Source organism: Mugil cephalus, chromosome 20 (assembly GCF_022458985.1).
Source record: "Mugil cephalus isolate CIBA_MC_2020 chromosome 20, CIBA_Mcephalus_1.1, whole genome shotgun sequence".
Classification (NCBI taxonomy): Eukaryota; Metazoa; Chordata; class Actinopteri; order Mugiliformes; family Mugilidae; genus Mugil; species Mugil cephalus.
In genome coordinates, this window is record NC_061789.1 from 20,254,309 (window position 1) to 20,281,301 (window position 26,993).

Below are 26,993 nucleotides of genomic sequence, written 5' to 3' on the forward strand. Positions count from 1 at the left end.
TGTCTAGGTTTAGGGGGTTTACCGGTGAGGCAACACAAAGTGGATATTGCAGCAGTACCCAATTATAAACAGTTTATGTAAACATTATTTACGAGCAACATAGTGTTACAGTTGTTAGCACTGCTGACTCACAGAAGGAAGGTTCTGGGTGTGAATCCACTGGGGCCTTTCTGTGAGGTGTTTGCATGTTCTCCCCGTGCTTCCACCGTCCAAAGACATGCCCGTGATAAACTCTATATCAACTGATCAGCAAGATTCAGGAGAGGCCAGCTCTGTATAGCGGTATGTAGCTCTTTCTAGCCTCTCAGCTAATAGTAGCGCTGCTAGTTTGCGCCTTTTGCGCAGGTGCATAACATACATGCCAGCTGGCCATTGACTGTAGTCTTTGCAGTATTTTTGGCCCAAACTCAGGCCACAAGAGGTCATGTCAAAGTCATCTTCACCACTAATGGTTAGATGTTGGTTAGGTGTGTACCTACATTTACACACAAGACGCATTTTTGAAAATCTAATTACAGTAGTAACAGAAACTCCATTTCATGTCGTCCAGGCTGGACAGTGAGCACCAGCACATATTGCATATGTAATATATGCAATATTGTCACACCTCAAGATCCTACACTTTCACCATTCACTACTTACTATGTGCTGTGTATAACTAGCAATATCCAACAATCATCATCTGGGCAATTTAATACTTGTTTATATATGCCAATACTTGTATTTGTTTTATACTATTTTAATTTTTTATTAATCTTTTATACAGTAATTTCACCATTGCGGGACAAGCAAAGGTTTTCTAATTCTGATTCTAATACTGATTAACACAAAGACGTATTTGTTGCAATTTTCCTTTATTGTATTAAATTTCTTCTACAAAATCCACATACAAAAGTTACATCTCAAGTGGTTCTTGAACATTCACATTTCAATTTCTCCCAGCTTTGCCTACATTAAAACTAAATCCCAAAGTGCAAGCGCATGGGTCCTTTTACATTATTCACAGCCTGTACAACACAACACTTACTCTGTTACCAAGGGTCCTCGGTAAGACGACACTCAAAGATAACACCACAACTGATCACTTTTCCTGTCTCCATAGTAACAGGAATAACTAACAGGCGTGATGTAATCAACCCACGCCACTCAGTCACGCCAGGCCTACTCTGCTGTGCTGAAGTTTGAGCATACAAGTGTAAATTATCGAAACAACACTTTTGAATAATTTAAAACAAAAAGTAGGAAACTAAATCAATGGCAATGACCCCCCTCACCAACAGCACTTTGGTTACTCTATCTTAAGTTTTTCTGAAAATGGTTCATTTACACCATTATTTAATAGCTCTTTAAAAAGCCTCCAGTTGATTCAAAAAGCTGCAGCAAGAGCACTGACAGGAGTTACCAAGAGAGATCATATTATTCCAGTTTTAACCTCTCTTCACTGGCTCTCTTTAAAATCTAGAAGTGAATTTAAAATCCTCCTCCTTGCATACAAGGCCCTGAAAGGCCTAGCTCCATCATATCTGAAAGACCTCATAGAACCATATTGTCCCAACAGATCACTACGATCTCTAAGTGCAGGTCTATTTGTGGTTCCTAGAGTTTCTAAAAGTAGAATGGGAGGTAGAGCCTTCAGCTATCAGGCTCCTCTCCTATGGAACCAGTTCCCAGTTTGGGTTCAGGAGGCAGACACAATCTCTACATTTAAGGTCAGGCTTAAGACTTTCCTTTTTGACAAAGCTTATAGTTAGGGCTGGATTTAACCATCCCTTAGTTATGCTGCTATAGGCCTAGGCTGCAGGGAGATGATGCACTGAGGACATGTCCTCTACTCTCTCTTCTCTGACTCCTGTCCTCTAATATCTTATAATGTTATTTTCTATCTCTTATAATTTATTTTCTATTACTAACCGCTGTGTATTACTCTCTCCCTTGCCCTCCCGTCCCCCTCCATCTTCTTGTGAGAGACTCAGGTCTGGAGTGCTGAATATCTGACCTGTGGAGTTCTAAGAACTACATCTGCCCCAGTCTTCATGGCCTCCTCCAGTTGTCCACTCCTACCTAGATGAACAATTCTCCAACCTGCCCATGATTCCTGTTATACTCACAAATTGTCACATAAGATCATCAGCTATGTGTTATATTATTAGATTCTACATGTTTCCTTCAGCTTGATGTATGTATCTATGACTTTGTTTATCTGTTTCTCCTGTTCTTCTTCTCTCTCTATCCTCTGTTTCTACCTGGCTGGCCTTCGGCAAATGAGTTTTTCCTTGACAGTGTTGCCCGCAGTCTTGTTCTGGAGATTGCAGGCTGGTTTTTGTGAAGCGTCTTGAGACACTTTGTATTGTTATTGGCGCTATATAAATAAAACTGAATGGAATTGAATTGAATTTTATTGGTGATCTTTACTGCTGACCAAAGCAGCGTTACAGTCCAGAATCACAGATTGCACTAATCTCACAAACAGTGATGTTCAAGCATGTTTTACCACAATATCTTCTTTATAACCAATGACAGACTATCCTTTTTTTGTCATTTCATGACTGGATGCAGTTCTTCTTCTGATGCCGCCGACGGCTTTTGAATCCTGTAAAACAAAAACAACAAACACATGTGGGATTAATTAGGACATAGCAGCTTGTGCTTGACTCAAAATGACAGGCCCTCAGTCCTCTGAGCATCAATCCACCTATCTGTTTAAAGACTTGGTTATCAAAAAACTTCCAGTACTTCTAATTCCAATGACAGCTGGAATCAAATTTCTTCACAGATCTTATTGTACGTCCTTATTTATATTGTATGTTTCTGCATTAAATCCACACGGAGGTTACATATCTGGTTATTCATGGAAACCCTCTTCATTGAAAAATGGTAGAAACATTTCTCAACATCAGCCCGATAAGGCACATGTTTAGTATTTTTCTTGAAGCCTATTTTTAGATACGCTTTCAGGCAAAGCGTCAGATGAGAAGACTGATACTGCTCTCATGTTTGTCGGGTAAATGTAAGAGGAAAACCAACAGCAAAGATGTTGGGTTTCAGAGAAAAACTCATGAGACAAATCAGCTCATCTCAGACAATGAGATTGCAACGCTTAATTTAAATTAAAAAAAAAAAAGGAAAAAAAAACTAGAAATGCCCCCCATGATGCTCAAGTATCTTGTGGATTTTGATATAGATGTATAATCTAAATATTTAGTCCAACCCACAATTTGTGTGTAACAATGGAATAATGGACTGGAATAATACTTTGAGTATTTTTTTAGAAACTAAAATACTTGGTGAGCTAAACATGAGGAATACCCAACGTTACTGGTACTCAAAGTGCTTTGCAGTGACTACCCATTTGCTTACAGAAGCACAAACACATTCACAAACCAAGGCCAAGAACTGAGAGCAGCTGGGGGTTCAGTGTCTTGCTCAAGGACGCTTTGGAATGTAGCATATTCTGAGGATTGAACCACTAAGCCTCCAGTTTGTGGTGGACCTGCTCTACCTACTGGGCCACAGCCACCACCTTCTACCTGGTGTCACCTTTCCATTTCCTAAACCATATAATTCACTGAATATTCCAGAAAACAGTCATCATATAAACGATAAAGATAATAATTATTACACCCCTGTTTTAAAAAATGAAATACACACCGTCTTCGTCGCCCGTGTTGATGGTTTGCAGAGACACACTCCTCTGAATGTGTTTTGACGGCTTCTTAGTTTTGGATTTTAGTGGTCCTGGTTTCTCAATGATCTCAAATGAGTCCTCCAGTTCATTTCCTGTGACGCCATTGGTCTCTGGCACTTTGCATGTGGGTGATGGGCACTGAGGAGTGACCACACCTTCCTCTATAATTTCTGTAGTCTGATTGGCTCCTCTGCCTTTCAAAAAGTGTCTGAAGGAGCTACGTTTCTTCAATCCAGTCCCCTGGTTTTTCTTTTGGCCTCCCTTTGCGTCCTCATCCTCCTCCTCTGCAGGTGAACCAGGACTCTGTGGGGGGACTCGGTCCACCCTTTCCTTACTGTCCTTGCAGGTATGAAGGAAGTTGTTGTGCAGGCCGTTCTTCTGGGTTAGCCCACCAACCAATGAGTCTTTTGGTGTCGACAGATCTTGCAGCGAACCCGTCAAACCCAGACTGTTCCCAAAGACCAGGGAGTACTTTGGATTGTGGTACTTATGTGCAGGTACCTTCAGGTCAATCTGTTTGGAGTCTCCAACGGATACCTGAAAGCGAGATATAGAGACGGGCAGAGGCCGGCTTTGCTCCACCTTCGGCTTCCTGATGGGTGTGGGAAGAGGCGGCTTGGTAACGTTGAACTCCTTGTAGAGGTCTACCTGGTCAGACACGGCGTAGAGCTCCCGGAAGTCACTATCAAAAAAGTCCACAATTTGTCCCGACATCACAGTGATCGTGTTCCTGTCCATCCGAGAAGAACTCCAGGTGAAGCTGCAGCAGAAAATGGGAATGTAAAAGACTGGTTTTAGATGTAATTACAGCAACTAAATACAAATATAAATACATATATAGTATAATTTTACATAGATATCGAAAAGCTTAAATAGAAAAACAACAGTTTTTATGGTATGGGGTTGGGCTTTGGGGCGGTAATGTGTGGTATCAATCCCCACTTATAACTCACCGAAACAAAAAATAATTTTAACTTTATGTTGTCACTATATCTATATAGTAGTGTTAGTCACTTTATTTACTATTTTCGATTAAGCCCATGCAGTAGCCATATAACTGAGGCTATTTTTCGTGACCACAGAGCTATTCATTGATTTTTTAACATTTTAGAAGTTCTCAGAAGCAATACAAGAATTTCTATTTGAAAAAGCTTTGAACACAGGATCACACAGCACCTGCACCCGATTTTCTTTTACACAACCATCTAGTCATTACGAGGTGTCATACATGAGTCATTGTGCTCATTTCACTTGACATGCATCACGGCCTTCAGTTTTGATTTTAGTTGACTCTTGATGTGTTCAGAAGGTGAACTGAAAACAGTTCCATCACTGATGTGGCCAGCAACGTGGTGTACCAGTGGGCCCAGAGCTGGCAGACAGATGATGACTGAACATATATGCCATATATGTTCAGACAAGTCTTGTCAAAAGCCGTGCCCCTCCTTACCTTTGCTCGGATTATACGGATCAGCACATATAAATAAAGTAATTCTGGTTAAGCATTTTAAAAAAGCAGCCAGTAACAACAACTGATTAGCCCTCAGGGCCTTCCCACATTTAAACTGGTGACTGATCACAAAAATGCTTCGAAAACTATTGAAGTCGCTCCTCAAGTTTAGTGTCCTTCGGAAAGCCCTTAAGCAGTTATTAGTGTGATGACTTGCCAGATTTATTTTTATTGCGTTAGAGAAACGGCTTCATACCTTCCAGCCTATTAACATTTTAGTTTGCAGTTACAAGTAAATTAAAAGCTATACAAGTTGCTTTTAACCTTTCGTTAAGTCATTTATATATGTAGCAAACTATATTTTTAAATTTTAAATTTCATCATACAGTGTGTCTTGTGATTTTTGTCAAGTCAGATGGAAAAAGCTTTGTCAAATGGATAAAAACATGCTCTTGACAACCACACTGGGATAAACTGATGCTACATCACCTGTTCTGTGTTATACTACATATACAGTCATTGCCCATTCCAACCAACACCTCAATGAAAGTTGTAGCTTTTGACGCTCTTACTGTGACCACAGAATCTATAAAGATGGACGACGTAACACCTTCTCAAAAGTGAAGCCAAAGCAAGTACAGCTCCCCCTGGTGACTGGCATAAGCTCCACCTCCTCCATGTTAGTGGATGGGACTAGGCTGAACTAAAACACTAAAGATCTTTTTTTCAGGGATAATTTCTGTTATTTTAGGTAGTTAATATAATGCTGGTGCATGATCAAGTCTCCATTTTTCTGATAAGTTTCATTTGAGTTATTTGAAGCTATAGAAACAGGATGTGACATCATGATGACCGCCATGAGGTGACTGATGATTAGCATATAATGCTTCAAGCTGTGCTGTCATAAAAGTAGACCTAAAACTATTCTAATGGTTGGATATGAAGTTGGATAAGAAAATAATGGAAATGATTACTATTCTAAATACATACATTCAGGTTTAGAGAGTTGATAATATGTGCTGTTTAAATAAATGTAGCATGAGATGAGATCATAACTGTGTATGAAGTGCTTTGTTCTCTTTTTTTTTCTTTTTGGTTTCCCCTAAGCTCCCAACACTTCTACGGTTATATTTTCTATACCGTTTTGAACAGACTCAATAGAAAGTAAAATTTTTCCTGCATCCTCACAAAAGACTAAGTAAAAAGAGAAATGTAGAGACTGACTGAGTGAAGTGCATTATTGGATATTCACCTGTAAGACCCAAACATGACTTTCTCTCCATCCACCAGCATGTATTTGGAACTCAAGGAGCCGGGCAGTTTTCCAAAGGACAGGGCCAGCCCTGCACCTCTCACCATTCGCACACGAAGGTTCTGTAAAGAAACACCCGCTTAGTTACACATTTTAAATGGCTTAGCATCACACAGGTGAGCCTGAGTAAACTCACTCAGCCTCAGCTGTCAAATGACATGGCTGTATCGTGCACGGCCAAATTGATTTACAGAGATGCCAAGTCAAACTGTGCCGTCACACTTAGTCAACTTTATCAAGCAAGAAAAACCCAACCCTTTCAGCAACGTATGTTTACTTAGAGGGAAGAGAAAGGAAAAAGGAAACAGAGAGCAGACGTAATTAGACAAGCAGACAAATTGGGAGGAGGCTTTCCTCCAGGACCAACTCTGGTGAGGAGGCGAAGCATCGAGTTACAGCCTGTGGATCCGTTCTCAGGAGCTATGAATGTTCATTTGTAAGAAGTAAGAGTAACAGAGCCCACTTCTCTGAAAAGGCCTTTCATCGCCTTATCAACCGACACCACTATGAGCAGCTACATGCCAGTGCTCCAGTTAAAGTAGACTGCAGCTACAACACTCGGCGTGGAGCAGATAAGGCTGGGTATTGTGTTGCTGTCGGGATAGGGTGACACTGGGGCTCAGTGAGCTGCTGTTCTCGTCTCCCATCCATTTCAGAACTTACTGTCACTTCTCAGGCTCTGAGGGAAACACACCTACATGTCCTTTCTTATCAGTACTTAACCTTTTACTTCCTGGATACGTCACAAAAATTAGTGATTGTATTGTTCTTCCACTTTCTATCCGTCAAATACTATCTTAACTGTGTAGATTTAACAGTTTAACAGTTTCAATTCCTCTGCTCCACTTTAATTCATTTTTTATCAAGACATGGTATTTACGGCTGACTTATTATTATTTTATTATTATTTTTATTGTTGTTTCTTCCGATTAGTAGAGCTAACGCAGACTTACTTTGAAGACAGTGTGTGTAGCAAGAACATTTCAAATTCAATCTCTATTTCATTTTTAGTTTAACCACAAAATGGATAGCTTGTTTTACATGAAATTTACAGCATTTATGTGAAAGATTACAAATAGCCCTATCTTATAGCCAGATACAGTTAGTTCACCAAGATTACTGTAGAAGTGGATGAACTGTTACCAGATCTGAGCAGCGTAGCATGACTGAATCTCTGTAAGTGGATATTAGTTAAATTTATGTGTGAATAAGCCACAGTGTCCGGAACTCTCAGTAGCAGTGACAAATAAACCTGATTATGTGGTCTTTTCAGGCGGAAAAACACTAAGCCTTTAAGGGATGTGGAACAAAGCAGGTAATCTAAAATAAAATACATAACAGTCCAATTATTGTCATGTTTCAACAGGACATGTATGAACTAGGTCAGCCTTCTTTGACCTGTAAGGAATTTCCAAAGAATTTTCAAAGAAAGTGACGTGCAATTTAATCCACCCTCATTGTTTGCCACAGGAGTAGGGATCAGTGACACAGTAAACCGTTTTGCTTCCTCATTTTCTCGTTGTGTGCTGTGTTAGCGAGCGTCCTCCGCCCACAGTGCTCTGCCATGCTGTGTGTGCTGAGCTCTCTCCTCACCCGCAGATGCATCGCGTTAATCTGCAGCCGAGAGCACATATCCAGGAAGTGGGGCACTCCTCTGGCCTCCAGCACGGCGTAGACAGCCACCCCGCGCCGTGACGAGGCATCCAGCAGGTCCTGGACGATCTGCACGTCTGTGAGGAGGTCCATGACGATGGCTACCGCCTGTCAGGTCGCAGAGGAGGATACAAGAGTCAGGGAGTGAAACCAAATACCTCTATTTCAGTGCGGTTAATGTCTTTTCAGCACATTCAGACCTCTTAACGACACACATAAACAGCACAATGCAAGTGTCTATCTTACACTAAATGCTTGGAAATGAAAGCTGGAATCACTCCTTTCTTCCTCTCATTTGTTTCTCGTGCAAAACCAGTCAGGTCAGAAGACGTCCCTCCACATTTCTGAGAGTTTGCCCTCAAATTGCTCGTTGGAGCTGCCAGCATGCAGCATTTATTTAATAAAAGTTCTCACCACTCCCACAGGCAGTTTGCACAATGGCACAAAGGTGCTAGCTAGTTATTACTGTTATGATAAAAAATGTAAACCTCACTTTCCAGAGACATAACCGTTGATTCTTCAGAAGAAGAACGTGTTTTTCCAGGCTGCACTTTGGAATAACTCCAGCAGCAGTTACGATTCACAAGCACTGCTGATTAGTGTGGCAGCGGTGTTCGAGACCATCACATGACATTTTCTTCAGGACAATAAAGTTTCTTTCTTATTACACAATCGCGATATGTGTTTGCAGTCAGGTGTTTCAAAATTTTGATATTCTCAAGTGCATTTAGAGTGACGATGTGAGTCTTTTTCCGTTTCCTCATTGCACCACTGATGTACATGTTTCATCCGGCCGGATAATTAGTCCTGGCAGCGAGAAGATGAAATGACATCACTCTTTAAAATAAACAATGCGTGAGCTTCAGCATGTCATTAAATACTAATCTCAACAGCTACTTATGTCCTTTAATAAGAAAAAAACCCTTCCAGGAGGGAAGAAGACAGAAAGAAAATCCACCTGTTTAGGGACGATTAAACTCTTTCTCTTTAAACTTTTTCATTTCTAGAACACACCATACGGCTGTCTTTTCCGTTTGGAGGAAGCTTTGATCCTGCTGCTGCACAGATGTTCGACAAAATGTGAGCTGAATGTCAGCATGAAACAGTGTCCAAAAGCAGATCGACAAATACCAGGGAGAACTCCGGAATTAAAAATAACTACCTCACTGTTTATTGTTACAAGTAATTAGTTTCATATGGTACAAAATTGATACAACTTAGATGACAGAAATCAGGTCCTACCAGTTTATTATGATTAACCTCTTTTTAGGAGGTCTGAAAATGCTGTGGGTCCGTCTGATTGTGCTGTCTCGACGTGTGTTACACTATTATGTGGAATATTTTGTAAAGGGATCATTTGTTGTGGTGTACTGTTTGTGTTGTATTGTCTGTTGTTGCTGGGCTCGTGGCTTACTGTGTGTTGTGTTTTGTGCCCATTCAGAAAAACCTCCTCCTGACATGTTTGTATATATCCTCATTCAAATTCCATCACCTCTTGTTACCCTTGTTAGGATTCTAGTCCAGTCTGGATTTAGAGCGACAAAAACTATTAAAGTTAAGATCACTTAACCCAACAGACAGAACCTATGTCTCAGAATGCTTCTGTCTTCAAACAGAAGCATGGATGCATGACATTTTCTGTCGTGCTGCTTGTACTCCTGAATGTGGTTTAACCAGTAACATCAGTTACTCCGTCTGCCACACACGCACACAGCTGGGCTTCCTCGCTTGATTCCAGATAATGACCTCCCTGCTATCATTCCAGCATTAGCATGTATTCATGCGTAGCCTTTCTGCGAGTATAAACACCACAATCTGAGCTTTAAAGCTCTCTAAGAGTCGTCTAGGAGAAATCTCAGCCTGCTATTGGCTAATTGAGGAGACGGATAACACAAGAGGGCTGAGTTCCGCTCCATCCTCCACACTCCAAAAAGAAGCCAGAACTTTACCTCTATCACTATAACCTCTGGTGCTGAACTTTACATCAATCACAGGGGAGGGTTCTTCGTTTCAGCTCCAGATTGCATACCTGGGAGGTCAGCCAGTACATTAATGGGAGAAGAAAAAAAATCAAACCCGGGCTTAAGGATCGTGGGGGAGGTTTAATCTTTCTGGTGCATGCCCTGATGTGCAGTTGACATTTAGAGCCGTCTCCATCTGCACCACAGATGACTCAGCCTGCCAAAACTTGCACACGGCCCTCCCATTCATGACGGTTTATCACAGACGCAAGCTTGATTAACCCCTTGTTTTTTTGTTTTTTTGACTGACTGGAACATTCTGCATGAGTAACATATTGACACTTAACGGAGGTTATATAAATACTGCGCGATGATGAATGTTTCGCTTTGTTGAGTTCTGACGCGAAAAGATTCATGAGAAATAAAAGCATGTGTGTGCATGTGTGTGTGCGTGTGTGTATTTTTTTACTTTAGTCACTCGACATGGTTCCAAAATTTGGCATTTTATGAAAACATTTGTTGTAACTGCCGCTTTTATTTGTATTGCCACTTAAAGTAGATATACAGACAAGTGTCAACTTGTTAAATCTGCATGAGGTATGTTGTGTCCCTGTAATTAAAAACACCGCATAGCCAGTTTATTAGGTACACTAAAAACTTTCTGCAGCGCAACTATACTGATCAAACTGCCTCCTCAAGGCTTTTTCACTATTTAGTAGTGGCAGTGAAGAAACAGGAAAGAGTGCAGGAAGTGCAGACAGGCCACAACATTAAGGGCTACAGAACATCAGTATGTGGTGTCAGTGTTCTAATAGCTGCATGGAGATTGTGGTATTCAGCATTAGTTTCATTTAACTGAGAGAGCTCTTGATTCAATTGAGTTTTCATTTTAGAGGCTGCGGCCTGTAAGTATAATAATAAGTACTTCATAAGATTAACTATTCTCTGTGTTGTGCCAGTAGATTCTTTCTTTAGCTTTTATAGTTTGAAATGTGTGCGCCTTGGCCACAACTAATTCAAGCTGAATGCGTTACCTGAAAGCGTCATTCCTTCCATGGAGTCATGAGTTCATGCGCAGAGTGACAGTAATTACTCTTATCCATGCTCACATGATAACCTGCAGCCAATCATTTTGAGCGCTCTACTCAGATGCTGTCGGAAAAGTAGGGCAAGGACTTTAGAATTTTTATGTTTTCATGGCGCCGCACGTTTTTTTTAAACCCGTAAGGTTTCCACAAAAGCTTGGACTATTATGTCTAGCCCACTTCTTCGAAGTTTTATGAAACACTGCATGACAGTTTTAGAACAATGAATCTCTCCTGAGTAAAAACATCCTTAAAATCCTCAGTTACAACTTGGGATGTGGGAATCATTGAGTTTTTTTGTTTGTTTGTTTGTTTTATAAAAAAGTATATATACTTTAACTGTTTTATTAAAATGCTGTTTAAAATAACAGTTTTTCCTCTCAACCTTTCCTCCTAACTCTTCTGTATAATGAAAATTTAAATAATTAAAATAAGAATAAAACAGCGGACTAATGTGTCAAAACGCATTTTAGTCCAAGAACTATTACCGAAGCTCAGGGACTTGAATAGTTACCTTGTGAGACTCCTGTATGAGCCTCCTCACCACCTCCTTGATATGAGGTCCGGGTTCTTTGGGTGGATGAGTGTACACGGATACCCGGGTCACCCCCTTGTAGACTCCACTGCTGGCGGGCCAACCGATGTCAAGAGACGGGACCTCAGTGTCTGACATCTGGGGCCAGTAGGTGGAGTGGACCCCAGAGTCAGCGCTGGAGGACTCCTTGGACTTTTCCTGCTCTCCGGGCTCGTAGTCACTGTCCGTGTCGTACTCTTGAAACGTTTCCCGGATGACTTTGACCTCTCTGGCGCTGAGGAAATCCTTGATGTGGTCCTCTTTGAGGCGCATCTTGAAGGCTCCGTCCCCGTTCCTCAGCAGCTGCTCCAGGGCCGCACGCTGCTCCTCGCTGTAGTAAAACTCCGGCCTGGACTCCGGGACCTTCTCGTTGACGTGCTCATCGTCCATGCACACCAGCTGAGACTCCGCCATGGCCGAGAAAAGCTCCCCCCGCTGTCGATGGTGCTTCTTTAGCCGCTGCTCTGATGCACTCCGCTGTACCTGCCCGTACAGGTAGGGGAGGCGCTCAGGTGGAGGAAGGGGGCGGGGCAAACAGGCTGATACAAAGGTACCCAGATTATTAAACTAGAAACTGAAAATCCTGTTCGGAATCTTAGTTTTGAGACACCTAGTCCAAGAAAACAAATACAATATACACTATACTATAAATAAATATATTGTAATATATTGCTTAATAAGCTATACATTCCTCGATTAAAAGTACTACATTTAGAAGATTACACTGGGTTGCAATTAACAAACTTTTACTTTGACTTTTGACAAGAGGCTTGACCTGGCCAGAATCTGGATTAAAATACAAATTAAACATTTTAAAACCTCAAACACGAGAAATAAAAATATAAAATACCTGGTAAAAGTGCTCCATTCAAAACATTGGAAGGTTAAAGGAGAAATGCAGCATTGTATGAATAGTGAACTAGTTTAAAGGCCTTGTTTAGTACAAATAGAAACACCACACTGTATCCTATGCCTTTTTTAATTCCATGGAACTATACTGCACTACAGGTGAAAAATACTGCGGCCAGTATTTCTGGTTAAATCATTCGACTACAAGTAAAAGTAAATTTAAATTGTAAATGTAAATTTAACTAAATCGTACCACACTGTAAAATGATCAATGCCATACTCAAAACACTACGTTTAAGACAGTTACTGGTGAAAGAAAGAAATACCGCACTGTATGAAATTACTTTACTACAAGTAAAAAACAAGTAGTTTCTTCAAGACTTAAAGTAAAAGCATAAATATCAAACTATAAGAATACTCATGATTAAAAACGCTGCATTTAGAGGCTTATGCTTGTTAAACTGCATAGTCATACTGTCAAAATACCCATCTTACAAGTAAACATGCTGAAAGTAAAAATTTTGCATTAAAAGCCACACTTAAATACCACACTTTAAAACTATTATGAGAAAACGATGTTCAAAACCTTTAAAATACACTCTTATCCATGTACTAAATCTAAGTCCTTGTCTTTAAAAAAAGTGTAAACTTAAATAATGATTCAGCTCTCTGTTAAATATCAGTCTTATAAAATACTACTACTACACTTAATACATGTAATAATAATAAAAATGAGGATAAACCTCAATGCTAATCTATCTGTAAAAGCCAGCAGGGATTCGACTGTGTACAATTTTACCCAGAAATCCACCATTACAATACGTTAGCCATGAAGTCGTGATAACAAATAATTTTATTTCCAAGTCAGTGAGCTGCGGGAAAGTTACACATCTGTGTGAAGCATTCTCAAGAAAAAAAAATGTATACAAAACTTTTATGCAGTATAAAATGTAACTGAACATGAGCGGGGAAAACATCAGCAGCATGGCCAACAAACATTCAGCAAATACACATACCTGCTGAAAGACATGTCATGATTGAAATGATTAAAAAAAAAAAAAAATGCAGCACTTCCTGTGTGTCAGTTCCAGCAGGTGTGTCTCTGCGCCTTTTGTCAATAAAAACGTTCAATAAACCCTGAACCAGGTGCTCTTAGAGGTGGTGTGTGTGTGTGTGAGCCCTACGTAAAAACACAGACTCACAGTCCTCTGGTTCAGAGATCAGAAACCAGCTCGGTGTTTTTGCTCTTCGGGAACGCGCAAGGAAGGAAGGCTGGTGCACCTACAGAAGGAGTCTGGGAGTGTGTGCAGACGTAGTAAAGGTGCTGTCTGGGGTGTTTCCTCAAAGCTGTATCGTGTAGTTTGCGGGAAACAAGCCACTTTTCCCCCGCAGTCTCCCTTTCCACCAAGACATGTCGGAGCGATCTATCACCTCGATGACATCGCCGGCGCAGAAGCCAAGCTCGTCGTCTTCCTCTGCGGTGAAGTCGTACAGCGCCTTCACGTGCAGTGTGGATGTCCTCTGTGGAAGGAAACCCAGGGATGATCAACCTGACAGACGACTCAGTGCTCAGCGGGCCTTCTTCATGACGATAAACACAAATCTTTATCTTTATCTTGTTTCTGTCTTTAATTGTACTCGGTGTTCTTTCAATTGAAATGTTAACAGGGAATTAAAGTATTAAAGAGACTTGGATGTGTTTAATGAGCAATATATGGTAAATGGGTAAAAACGGCACATCTGACAGCATGATGTATGTGCAAACACAACAGACGTCTGAGCTCAAGCTTTTCTACTAGCCCTGACCAGCATCAGACCTAGCTCAGAATCCTGAATGACATGTTGATGATGTCATGAGCAACGCCTCAGTTTAGCGTCAGGGGAGAGCAGACTGACCTGAGGCAGAGTCTCAGAGGGGCGGCGGGGATTATACCCAGAGCTGATAGGGCTGCTGCTTCTTCCTGTGTGTCCAATGGTGTGGGCTCGGTCCTCCAGAGGGTATCTTTTATTCTGGAAAACAAAGAGTAACGCTTTATTCTTCCGTATACTATTAGAGGAATGATATACAAACTGTTGAGCCAAAAAAAAAAAAAGAAAAAATGTCTAAACAGCTTGGATCCATAAACGCTACGATTTTTTGTAAGAGGCATCATCATTTATCATTCCTTCTCTCTCCCTGCTTTTTAAACCTTTGCACAGTTCTTTATGTTTACAAGTCGAGATAAGGGCCTTTCTGAGAAGAGAGACGAGGGCAGGGGGAAAGAAAGAACGGTAGCTCGTACCATTGCGCTGGGAGTCTGGTCTGAGGCCCTGCGCGGCGATGCGGCAACAGCTGCAGCTGTGTTACGCTCTTCAGGCAAACTCCCCCTCTTCACCTGCAGGAAGGAAGCAGACAGGAAGTCTATGTGAGCAAGCTGAGTTGAGACAGGTACATCAGGAGCTGCACTCAAGTAATAAACAAGACGGTTCTCATTTCTATTTATAAGTTCACAAATCAAAGAGCTTTCATCTCAGATGAACACGCTATGGTTGTTACAGAGAAGAAAAGCAACAGATTCAAAACAGAAACAAAATAGTTTTCTCTTTAGGTGAAATTGTTTTAAATATGTGACTTATCAATCCTACTAAACTACACCAAAAAATATCACTTTTTTGTTTTGTTTTAAATCCTATTGGTCCGTAGCACATTTAAACAGTTCCAGTAGACATCAGTACACACCTCCTGCTGCTAAAAATCTGAATCATTACCAATATTATCAAGTTTAGTCATATAATTTGCTCTTCTCAAGTTTTAAATCCGTGAATCATTGTTGGCCATGTGGAACTCTGTGTTCATCGTGAATCAGTAACACCCTGAACATCTTATTTTACGGCATTGTAGTTAATGTTCTCTTTCGACTGTGAGTTTAATAACTGAGGCCTGTCTCACCGACGGGCCCACGGAGGGGGCCCTGCTGTCCAAGCTGCCGTCGTTGAGGTAGATCTCCCTGGTCTTTGAGATGGAGGTTTTTTTATAGAACTCCACCAACTTGTTCAGGGAGGTGAACTTCTCCGACCACAGGTAGTACTGGCCTTTGTTGTCCCTCATCACTTTGAAGTGCTGGACATCATTCTCGTGTCTGAAAAGTCAGAGTCAGAATAGCTTGAAGCAGAAAAAAAGACATTTTTACAGTATTTTACTGTATGTTATCTACATATTATGTGAACTTGGATTTAAATTTCACCCTGTTCTGTTGGCAACGTGCGACTAAACTCCTTAATAGTAGTTAACCCTTTATGTTAAAGTTTTCCAGTTTTACGTCCCCTCATGTAGCTTCATTATTGTTAAAACGATGTCCTCTACAGACTGATTTCATAATTTATGGTGAAATATTCAGTGAAAGAAATGCTCAAACACATGACTTCATTTGCAGGATTTAGAGGCAAACTTGAGAACTTGTAGGTATTTTGCATAATTTTACATTCTATATATGGAAACTTCATTTGGATGTCATTTTCAAAAAAAGTGTCCAAAACGTAGCGTACTGTTTACTTCAGGGTTTTTTTTTCTGACTGCAAACATTTGTATAAAACCAAGCAATTTGGCAGAATGCTGACACATAAATATAAATACACTGTTGCCCATGAAGTTGGAATCAAATATTTTTTTTCTACTTCTCGTGGAATGAGTGTGACATTGTGATTTATACATTGCCTGGGCATCAAAAAACAAAACAAAATGCAGCACACATTATTTCAATGAGTCTCTGCAGCGTCACAAGATTCATTTCCATCTAGTGTGGCATTATTTTTTTTTTCTCCAAGATCTTATATTGATGATGAGTCTGGCAAAGGCTTCCCCAGCACATCCCAAAGATTCTCAACAAGGTTAAAATCTGGACTGTGGCCAATCCATGTGTGAAAACGATGTCTCATGATCCCTGAACCACTCTTTCAGTATTTGAGCCACATGGATCCTGATACTGTCATCTTGGAATATGCCTGTGCTATCAGGGTAAGAAAAAATACATTGGTGGAATAATGTGTAGGAATGAAGAATGCGTCTCAAAACAAAATGATTCCAATTTTATGGGAAAATGTGTATTTAAATATATAGATTTTGGATTATTTATTTTTGCGACAGGGATCACAAGAGTGAAGGGATTAAACGACTGTCTCTAACTTAAGAAGTACAGACTTATAAGAAAAGTGTGATTAGCAAAGATGCAGACACAATGTGTGTCATTGTCTGACTGGTAATCATGTCCTTGGGTCTGAGCGTTTTTATAATCGTGCCGTGACTTTGATTAATCCTAAATTCCTTCTTGTTCAGGGTCACTGTGCAGGAACAGCAGAGCAACAACCGACTCCCTGCTCTGAGCTTCAGGCTTTTCCATAGCTGGATTGTCCTCTGCTGGTCAGTGTTCAAAACTACAACATGAAATAGAAGGCAAAAAAAAAAAAAAAAAAGAAAAGAAAAAAAAAAGAAATGGCATCATAACTGGGCTGGGCTCTTAAGAGATGTTGTGCAAAAATGCAAAAATGTACTCAACAAAGATACACAGAGCTCTCAAAGCTCTTCTATAGATGTGTGTGAATGACATCAGCAATTTAGCTACTTCATTAAAGAACACTATAAAATTGCATATGTAATGTAACTAGTACAGAAGTCAAAGTTTGCATAAAAAAACTAACTACAATATTAGTTGTTAACGTTCGCATTCATTTCATTTCATTAAATAAAATGGCGACGTGAGGTGGTTAATTTCTGTAACATGTAATCGTCCAAAAGATTGTGAAAAAAAAATTCTTAAATTTAGAAAGAACTTATTAAGTTATTACAGTTCAGCTGCCAGCTGTTCCTCCAACAGGAAGTAGGTGTCAAGTTTACAACAACCAAAAGAGTCATGAGAAGAAATCTGTGAGGGTGGAGTTACATTCTAGAGGCAGCATGCCAACTGATTGGTAGAGGCCGGGGTGATGTTTGCCATGTGTAATGCTTAATCGGTCTGATTGTTCCCTCTGGCCACACCCACCTCACCTGCCCCCAGTTCCCCATCCGCTCGCATGTTTCTACCTGCCTTGTAAGTAGATTTATGTTATTACTCTTAATCCAATTCTGGATTCCTCATACTGCTAAACAATATTTTAAATCTATGACCTGATGACCAAAATGCGAACCTAGTTTTAGTGCTGCAGTATCATCTACAGATTCATAAGGGTTCATCGTCTGTGGAGAATGGGTATATACAGTATGTTTGTGGCAGTTTGTGCCAGTCCATCCACTAAAATACTAGATATTTCACAGAATAAGCGACTTCCTGGTTGCACTAGAGGAAAAGTGAGCTGTGGTCACCGATATTGGTAGGACTTATCCTGTGGGGGCCGTGAATGTGTTTGGAAAATGAACCACTAATGCAAGATGAAGCTGCCCCAGAGCAAAAAATAAAACTGTTTCTGCAAATCCCATAATTGTACAGTGTGTATGCAAGTGCTAAGCCTCTATGAGGAACGGATTAGTATTATGCTAACACTAAGTAATTTAGCATCATCAAATCCAATCTGTCGTGACAAGTGGAAATGTGAACCCCTATGTTGGTGGTCTGAGAGACTGCAGAGACATTAAGATAAACTAACCTCATGCTTACTCAGTCTCATGCTGGAAATCTGCCATCCTGCCTCTGTGCTGTTTACTCCGCTTTTGCTGGCTGGCTTTGGTTGAAAACACAAGTCTCGCAGAGTTTACAGCTCATGGAGGAAGCTAAGATGGCGAGGTGATGAGTCAGAGGAGACATTTATGTATAGTTTACAGTAAAGTGATGGCTGTAGAGGGGAGATATTTCTGACGGGTAACTCAGACCACTGGAGAAATCTAACACATTTTTCATTTGTTCTAAAGAGACTTACTTTGAATATGTGGGTACTTCATTGAAAGTACTGAGACTATTTTCCCCTTTTTCTTGTTTTGGCTCAAAGAAATGACTCGTGATTAATCAAATCAAATAGTTGCCGTTTAAGTTTGTCTTGGATTATTTAAATTGTTTCATATTTGGTAAAGCATCTCACAATTTCAGCAGGGGGCATATTATTAACTTGCCAACAACTATTTCTTTTTATTTCTTTGGCAAAAAAAAAAAAAAAAAAAAGCAAAACAAAACAAAAACACATGAAGTAGGAGTTTTATGTGAGTGCCCATTAATTTCATCTAATCTAGTCTTTCTTCATTCAGCGGGCTTTTGAGTTCATTGCATCTTTGGATCCAGGTCTCGTCAATCATTTGCTTTGCTCTTTAAAATACACCCCCATCATTTCTGGTGGACATCGAACAGACGTACTAAATCAAGACCTTAACTCCCCACCTTAATCTCAACAACTCTCTAGAAGACAACTCCAACAAGTCGGCCTTCAATTTTGCTTTGTTTCTTTGGATATACCATCACATTCTTCACATTTAAATAAAACACTGGTGGTTTTAAGCAACACTGAGGCATCACCTGCCACGTCTACCGTGTCTTCACCTCAGGAAGAACTTCTGCTCACAGTTGCTCAAAGCCTATATACAAGCTCACAACCCGGACCTAAAACTGACTCACTTGACAGAGATGGAGAAGTCTCCGGGCGAACTCTGGCACCCTCGGATCACAAAGTCTCCCACACCTTTGTATCTCAGGAGATCTTCTGCAGAGTTGCGACTGGCGTTCTCCTGGAACCACCTGCACACAGAGGCCACAGTGCTGCTGATTATATGACGTAAACCACACACACCGTTCACACACCTGCCAGCAGTTAAAACCATAAACCTACAATAAAAGAGCTCCTGTTATGAGGAGTCAGTTCAAATGCCTCTTTTATGCCCACTTGGTTTGCGGTTTTGTCATTTACATAGTCCACTGGCTCAGTTTCAGTGCCTCTTACCCCGGAGTCTGCATTTCTATGTAGTTTTGTGGCACAAATCCTTCCTGTCCGTTCATCTCTGCCTTACACCAGTCATCTTCTGCGCTTAAAATCTGTCCAGAAGTAGACAGAGAAGAGGACTCATACAGGAGTAATGAAAAGAATTTGATTGATTTAATTTCTTATATGATTAAAAACCGACCTTGAGTATGTCACCCTTTCTGAAGCTGAGTTCATCGTCCCCAGTCGCATTAAATTCATACTTTCCTCTGGCTTCCATCGGGAGCAGCTGAAGTATCCGAATGTTTTAGAAAAGGATCAGTAGAGTGATGAGATGAGAGTCTGTGGCTGAGTATTTACCTACAAGGAGAAAGATAAAATACTTAATTTAAATTACATGTGAATTATCAAACTTTTTATCGATTTCCGCTCGATATACCGCTCGGTATACTTCATACCAAAAACAAAATTCTAATCTTTGAGAACCGGAAAACATGTCCTCTGAGTTGTCAGCCTGCTGATGAGATCGCGGGACTCTTTTTAGACACATACTTCACAGTTTCGTACAAGATTAGGAAGTCACAAGACTGACTGTCAAACTGTTCTGTGAAGAGTGAAATAACACTGACGAAAGTTTTTTTTTTTTTTTTTTTTAAAAACTGACCCCTGAACATAAGGAATGTATTTATTATAGTAAGTTTTACAGCTTATTTCCTTAATAAAGCAAGTATGTCAAAACAAAAGATCGATTTTAAGCTTTTGCGATAATAAAATGAATAATTTCTAGGTTCACTGGTAATTCTAAATTGGCCGTAGGTGAGTGTGAATGGTTGTCTGTCTCTGTGTGTGTTAGCCCTGTGACAGACCAGCAACCTATCCAGGGTGTACCCAATGACAGCTCGGATAGGCTCCAGCCCGCAACCCTTATAGAACATGAGAATCACAATGACATTTCTAGTTTTAACGTTTGATTATGATCAATGCCACCTTGGTTCAGACAACCATTTTTATAACGAAACCATGACTTGATAATAATGAAAATATATAAAATTACACAAGAGATACACAATAAACAGAGACTCACCAGAAAAACAAGGACGTGCAAAATAAAAAGATACCACTGAGCTCTTAAATTCGCTTGGTCAGGATCAAATTTCAGCGATTTTAAGAGGACACAATGAAAGACAACACAATAAATGTGAAACACCCTTCCACTGTGCGTTATTCTGCGAAACCATTTGTACCTCAGTTCCTGGTAATTAACGATGTGCGGCCGCATGTGACACAGCTGTGGGTGTGATTAAGGGGGTATTAAAGGGAACTGTAAAAACTTAATTTGTTATCTTCTTTTGTTTGTCTTGTGTAATTAGGTAGAGACACACATGCATGCTTCTCTATTTGTAGTTGTTCACCTACAAAAACAGGACCGGGACCAGAAGGAGGTTGATGCTCGATAGGGAAAATATAATTTTCCAATTTAAAGGCTCTGGATTCATGGATCAAACACTGAGTTAAAGGATCTGAATCCCATGAAAGCAGTAACTTTACCATGGGTGTCACATTTGGTTATTTTCCCACAGACGTGAATAAAACCTTCACTCTGTTTGCGGTTAGGATGTGGTGAGTTACCGTGAAAGAAACGGGTTCTGCCCTCGCTTCACTCTTGCAGCTGTAGAGCACTTTGCAAGCTTAACCATGAATTTCTTTGAACTCAAGGACAGGAGGGGCTGAGCTGTAAAATGCCCTGAATATTCCCTTTTCCTCCTGAGGCAAAGGTCACTTAATAAAAAGATCTTGTAGACTAGAAGACCTAATCTATTGCGCACTCCGATTTTATTTTTAGAGGCAATGAAATTTCAACTCAGATGTGTTAAAACAATCAATCATTTTCAGTTAAATCCCAAGCCAACTAAAAACATATGGAGAAATGATTATTAAAAGTACAAGAACAAAGTGAAGCTTAAAAAAATAGACATTTCATCAAAGTGTTACATCAAAAATGATCTGCTAAAAGAAATTTGTATATATGGTTGAAAAAGTTAGCTGTTAGTTGAGATATTTAGCTTAGACTCAGATAAACACTTGATACAGGTTAGCTAAAATGTTGGGTGTAGTTGAAGTAGTTAGCTAGAAGTCGTGTGTACTGTGGAAATGTTGTTAAAATGCACGTTAAATGAACTATATATCTAAAGCTAAGGCTACTGCTAATCCATTAACATGTATAGCTAAGAACGACAGCTCAGCAGTTTAACTATTAACCTAAAATTCAAGTGTGGTGTAGAAAGGTTTAGTTAACATAATCAAAATAACTGCTTAACTAAAGCCATGGCTAATCTATATTAATATATGGCTGAGAATGACAGGCTAGCTAAAAGTCATGTGTGTTGTGGAAATCTTTAGTTAAAATGAATGTAAGCTACCGGTAAAGCTACAGCTAATCAACACACACACACACACACACACACACACACACACACATATATATTTATATATATATATATAGCCAAGAATGACAGCTAACAGCCATGTCAAATAAATGTTTAAACAACAAAAATATTTAGCCACAGCTAAAGTGACGACTATATCATTAACATAAATAGCTAAAAATGGCAGCTCAACAGCTGAAATTGTTTAGCTGAAAGTCATGTATTAACTGTTCAAATAATTAGCTTAGGATGCAAATAAATTGTTGGGGATGAAGAGTTCAAATACTTGCACAACAGTGGAAATAGAGACATAGAACACCAGCAAGGCCTATTAAGATATTAACGTATCAAATCGCCGCCATCTTACTGAAGTCTCAGAATGGTCACTGAATGTGCTGCAGGTGCATGCCAATGAAAAGGAGTAATTTAACAGGAGGAAATAAAGATTTTTGGAATGTGGTTTAGGCACATTTTACACACACACACCAAACCAGCATCAAAGAACTAACGGCGGCGAAGCGCAACTGTATCGTCCTCTCAAACCGCCTTGACCAAAAAGTGTACTTGAACACACCACCCAGCAACAGTACACCATTACACAGTGAACCACCAGCTGGAACATAAGTTTTGTGCCGGTGTGAATCACTCCAGCAGTTGGCAGAACTCTACATTCAACATTAAAAAAGCGAAACAGGTTTAGCTGCTAAGGAGCGGGGGAAAACAACAAAACCATTGTGCAGGACTAGCTTCTCCTGAATCATGCTGATCAGTTGGTCTACAGTTCCTTCATTCAAGATGACCATGCGGTTGTTGTGAAAATATTTGTGTATTTGAATATTCAGATGAGATAAAAATGTAAAACGAGAAATTACTGCCTCCAGCGTGCGTCCTTTGTACATTGTCCTTATGTTTAGTTTGGTCACTTCCATTTCTCTTCTCATGAAATTGCAGCTAAGAATTATATTATATTATATTATATTATATTATATTATATTATATTATATTATATTATATTATATTATATTATATTCTCTTGAGCTATTACAAATATCCTTAACATTTCAACCTGTTGATCCTTATTATTATTTAAAAACAGTTGCAACAGATTTTTGTGTGTCTCTTTGCTCAAGAATTCTATTCTTACGCCCCAAAAACTGACGACCAGTAGTTATAAACTGACACGTCAAGTATATTTCATTCTAAGTTTGGGCCATTTTACAGATTATGATATCATGACACACATGTGCAGCAGTCCTCCTGTTAATATGCACGTGAAGTTGTCTTTACTGAAGAAGCTGTGACTTGGTATCAAACCTACCAATCTCTTGTTTTATGCCTCAGACTTGACATATTTGGTTTGAAGTCAAGGATAGAAAGATAAAAACTAAAAGTAGCAGATATCTTCTGAATAGCTACTATGGATGCAGTTTTGTGCCACATGACTTCAGTCCCAGCAGCTGTTGATGAGTACTAATATAGAAATAAATGAGGGGAACTCACGGACAGTTTTAGACTTTTTATCTTGTCTGATGTTTATTATCTGACACACGCCTTTAGAATGAACACTTGAATGACTGATGAAGCAGAAAGCACCGCTTTACATTTATGGACACAGTCCACGGTTAGATAAACTATTCAATCGTAAGTCAGCCACATTAGTGCCGGGTTAGAGTTGGAGAGCACATTGAATCCTCTTTTCTGTTTCATGGGATGCAGGTCTCAAATACCATATGAAAACAAATGTGTATTTTCACTTCAAAGTGAAATGATTAAAGCCTCCAGGAACATTTTTTTTCTGAGAAATCTCCTCGGTGACTTGTTGCTGTATGAAGTTGACATGTGCAACTCTGCTCGCACTTGTTGGCATCTGTGTGGGGCATAACCACAAAAGTGCAGACAGCGTACTGGTCAGCACTTCAGTAACACAGAGGGGGAGGTGGTTTCCTGAAATTGTAGCTTTTTCTTTCGTGTCAAAAACTCAGCGGAACTCTTTTTTTGGTCTATGCAACTATGTTTTATTTTCTTGATTCATTGCTGTGTTTTTCTTTTAGGATTTCCAAGAGCTCAAGTTTAAAATTTTGAACATCACAAAACACGTAATAAGTAAGTAAGTAACTGCTTGGAGAAGCCACCACAGGCTGGCGTCTACACCAAAGGTGTCAGGAAGTTGTTTGGTGTCCCTTTGAGCGGATTTACCAGACTTTGAATGCTTGCAGCATTTCTTTTTCAGTGACAATATCAACCAAATGCAACTTATAGTTTCTGTTGTGATATGTGTTGCTTGCAGTGTTGCGTGCAGTTTCATTGTCTAAACTACAGGCAGGCTTCAATTCTCATAAACTGCATTTGTGCAACCCATGCAAATGCAAGGTGCTCCTCATAGTTAAAGTCTAGTTTTCACCTTTAACAGAGAAAGGACAGCAATGTCATCCTTTTCTCAAGTAATAGCACAAGGAATATTTTTGTTTGTTTTTTGTTTTTGTTTTGAGGGCAAAATTTGATATTCAAAAATGTTCCCTTGAACTAATGACCAGTTTGAGACTTTTTTGAATAATTGCTGCTCCAGACAGTTAATTTAACAAATTGAACTGTTTTCAGCTTCTTAAAATGTGAATGCTTGCTATTTTGTTGTTTTATTGCCACTTGGTAGCGAGAAAATCACTGGCAACTTAATGAAAATGTTATCCAATGTATATTTCACAATAAGCACATGTCTTTCTTTCTACTTTACAACCACAGGTTAATTATTTTCATGTGAAGACTAATTTGTTTTTAGAAACAATCAAAACATTAATCAATAATCACGCTGATTTTTGTCAATCGCTTTTTGTTTGTGTTGAATGAAATATATTGCATCGCAAAATATCCTTTATTACACAGTGAATTATCAATGATGGGTTGATGTTTCACCACTTTTTACTGCGACTGAATAGTAAAACACTTTATTGTTTATAAATCTTATCTCTTTTTTTTTGTATATAGCTACTGGAAATACAATTTCCATGAGGGAGTCATCCCAAAGCGATTAATAAAGTTGACCCTAAGTCTAAGTATTTATAGAGACAGTAAATTAAACATAGGACAGTCAAAGCCCTGATATGTAAGGAAACAAGAAGTGTAAATAATGAAGTATCCCACATTCCTCCAACTCAGTGTATAGCTGCTCCAGGTGGTCCGTTCAGATACTCCACGTTCTTAAATGTAACTCAGCTAAACAGAAAATTAAATGTTCCCAGTGAAAGTGAAAAAGCAGCACTGAGCTCTTGAAGCTGCTCTAGATGGAGTTGGTTTTAACCTACAAGTTCAGTGGTTCTCTACACCTTAAGGTCGTAAGGTAATTTTATTTTATTTTTTTTCAAAAAGAATGTTTGCATGTTTATCTCTGATGTCTTTAATGAACAGAACAATGAGTCACAACTGCACTCTTCTTCTATTTTAATCGTTGATTAGATTACAGGAACACGCTGAACAAGTGACCATCATTCTAGCAGATAAGAACAACATAATCTATAGAGCATGTTTGTGAATATTCATCTGTCAGTTGACTTAATGACCTAAACAGAATTAATAACTACTCTTATTACTGTGCACTGCTGTCCAGCAGAGGTTACAAAAACTGGAGGCTTGAGTGCAACACGAAACCTAGAGCATCTATTCTGATGAGGAATTCATTGGTTTTCAAGCTACCACATCCAAAAAAATATTCTTAAAAAACAAAACACATGTCAAAACTGAATCTCTAGGTTTTGCTTTAAATGTTGCAATTTAATTTAAAAGGGTATTTCAACAATTCTCCACTAATGACTAATAACTGTCAGTCTGATGCCTCACTGCTCTCGATGCGCTGCTCACTCATGTATTCGTCCAGCACAAGTTGCAGAAGGGTGTGTGACATGTTTGCAGAGGAGGATGTCTTAAACAGTCTTAAAGAAGGGGCCTACCAGCTCAGGCTCTGGCCACAAAAAAAATGGTATTTACCCTTACACTGATCTATGACCTCTGTGGAGACTGCTATGTAGAATAAAACCGAAGAAAAAAAGTGTGTTTGGATCCGTTATGACCTAGGTTGCCCCCCTTCTCCGTTGCTTTCTCACCAGCTTTAGCGTTTAAGATCACTTCCCCAAAGTGAGGGGACTGAAAAGCATGCAGTGGAAGAACAAACAAGCTGATTCAAAGGCAAATGGCACACACATAGCTAAAATAGGACTAGAGAAATGAATATGTGACCTGTGTTTGGGGACAATTAGAAGACATCAATGTTCTTATTGGAGCTCAGCCTTAACTGACTGGTTATAATGAATTCATCAAAAAAAGGCACGTGTTTTTGTTATATGTAGGTACGATAAAAAGTTCAAAATTGAAAAAAAATATGTAACAGTACATATATCTTTAAATGACAGAAATGGTTTTGTTTAACTGCAGGATGGGTAGGGAGGGGGAGAAGTGAGAAATAAAAAAAGAAAGAGGAAGAGAAATGAGCCGGTGCTAAAACAAGTCATTTTTACAGGGAGCTTTTTGTGTTAGATTGCTCTCTGATATCAGGCTGCTTACCTCCCCTCCTCTCTCCGGAGTCCAACTTGAATGAAGTTTATTCTACGGCTGGCAGCTTGTCCCTCCTGGCTGAGAGCGCAGCAGCATATTGCAGAGGGTTTTCAGGGTGGGTTCAAGTCCGGGTTTTGTTGTGAGAGTGTTCTCCTGACGCGTTCACTGGGTGAACTCGAGCAAAGACGGAAGATGAACTGGCTGAGTGAGACTCTCTGCAGCGCTCTGTAGTGTGCTACACGGAGGCAGGAGGCAGGCGGCAGCGGGGTCACTTCAAAATAAAAGTCCGACACGACCTCCGCCGCGCCCCCTGCTGCTGAAAGGACAACAGCTCGATCACCATTGAGTATGTACAAACTACAAATGAGGAACTAGAAGTTTCTAATTACTATTCCTTTGTAAGTAATAGCTACGATGACAAAAATCTTACATTTGATACGTTTGTGGACAGGAAGTGTCGGAATTACTGTGTTTCTTTCTTAGGAGCTTTTTAATTTCTTGTTTTTATAGGGATGGAAAGCAGAATATGATATTCAATGCACTTATTAATATTAAAAATGAATGAAATAGCAATTGGTATCTT

At 39.6% G+C, this 26,993-nt stretch overlaps 2 protein-coding genes across 2 annotated transcripts; both read right to left on the reverse strand.

The window, feature by feature from the left end:
• Positions 1 to 2,143: 2,143 nt before the first annotated feature.
• fam83fa (family with sequence similarity 83 member Fa) lies at positions 2,144 to 12,177 on the reverse strand. Its single transcript, XM_047571072.1, has 5 exons — positions 11,661 to 12,177; positions 8,041 to 8,208; positions 6,388 to 6,509; positions 3,649 to 4,445; positions 2,144 to 2,590 (listed from the first exon to the last, which is right to left on the reverse strand). The coding sequence occupies exons 1-5, from the start codon at positions 12,132 to 12,134 to the stop codon at positions 2,541 to 2,543; spliced, it is 1,611 nt and encodes a 536-aa protein (XP_047427028.1). The 5' UTR covers positions 12,135 to 12,177; the 3' UTR covers positions 2,144 to 2,540.
• Positions 12,178 to 13,404: 1,227 nt separating this feature from the next.
• grap2a (GRB2 related adaptor protein 2a) lies at positions 13,405 to 26,625 on the reverse strand. Its single transcript, XM_047570795.1, has 8 exons — positions 26,420 to 26,625; positions 19,645 to 19,802; positions 19,464 to 19,555; positions 19,142 to 19,261; positions 15,499 to 15,688; positions 14,852 to 14,944; positions 14,466 to 14,579; positions 13,405 to 14,090 (listed from the first exon to the last, which is right to left on the reverse strand). Exons 2-8 carry the CDS (start codon positions 19,720 to 19,722, stop codon positions 13,911 to 13,913), a joined length of 867 nt encoding a protein of 288 aa, XP_047426751.1. The 5' UTR covers positions 19,723 to 19,802; positions 26,420 to 26,625; the 3' UTR covers positions 13,405 to 13,910.
• Between the last annotated feature and the right edge of the window lie 368 nt (positions 26,626 to 26,993).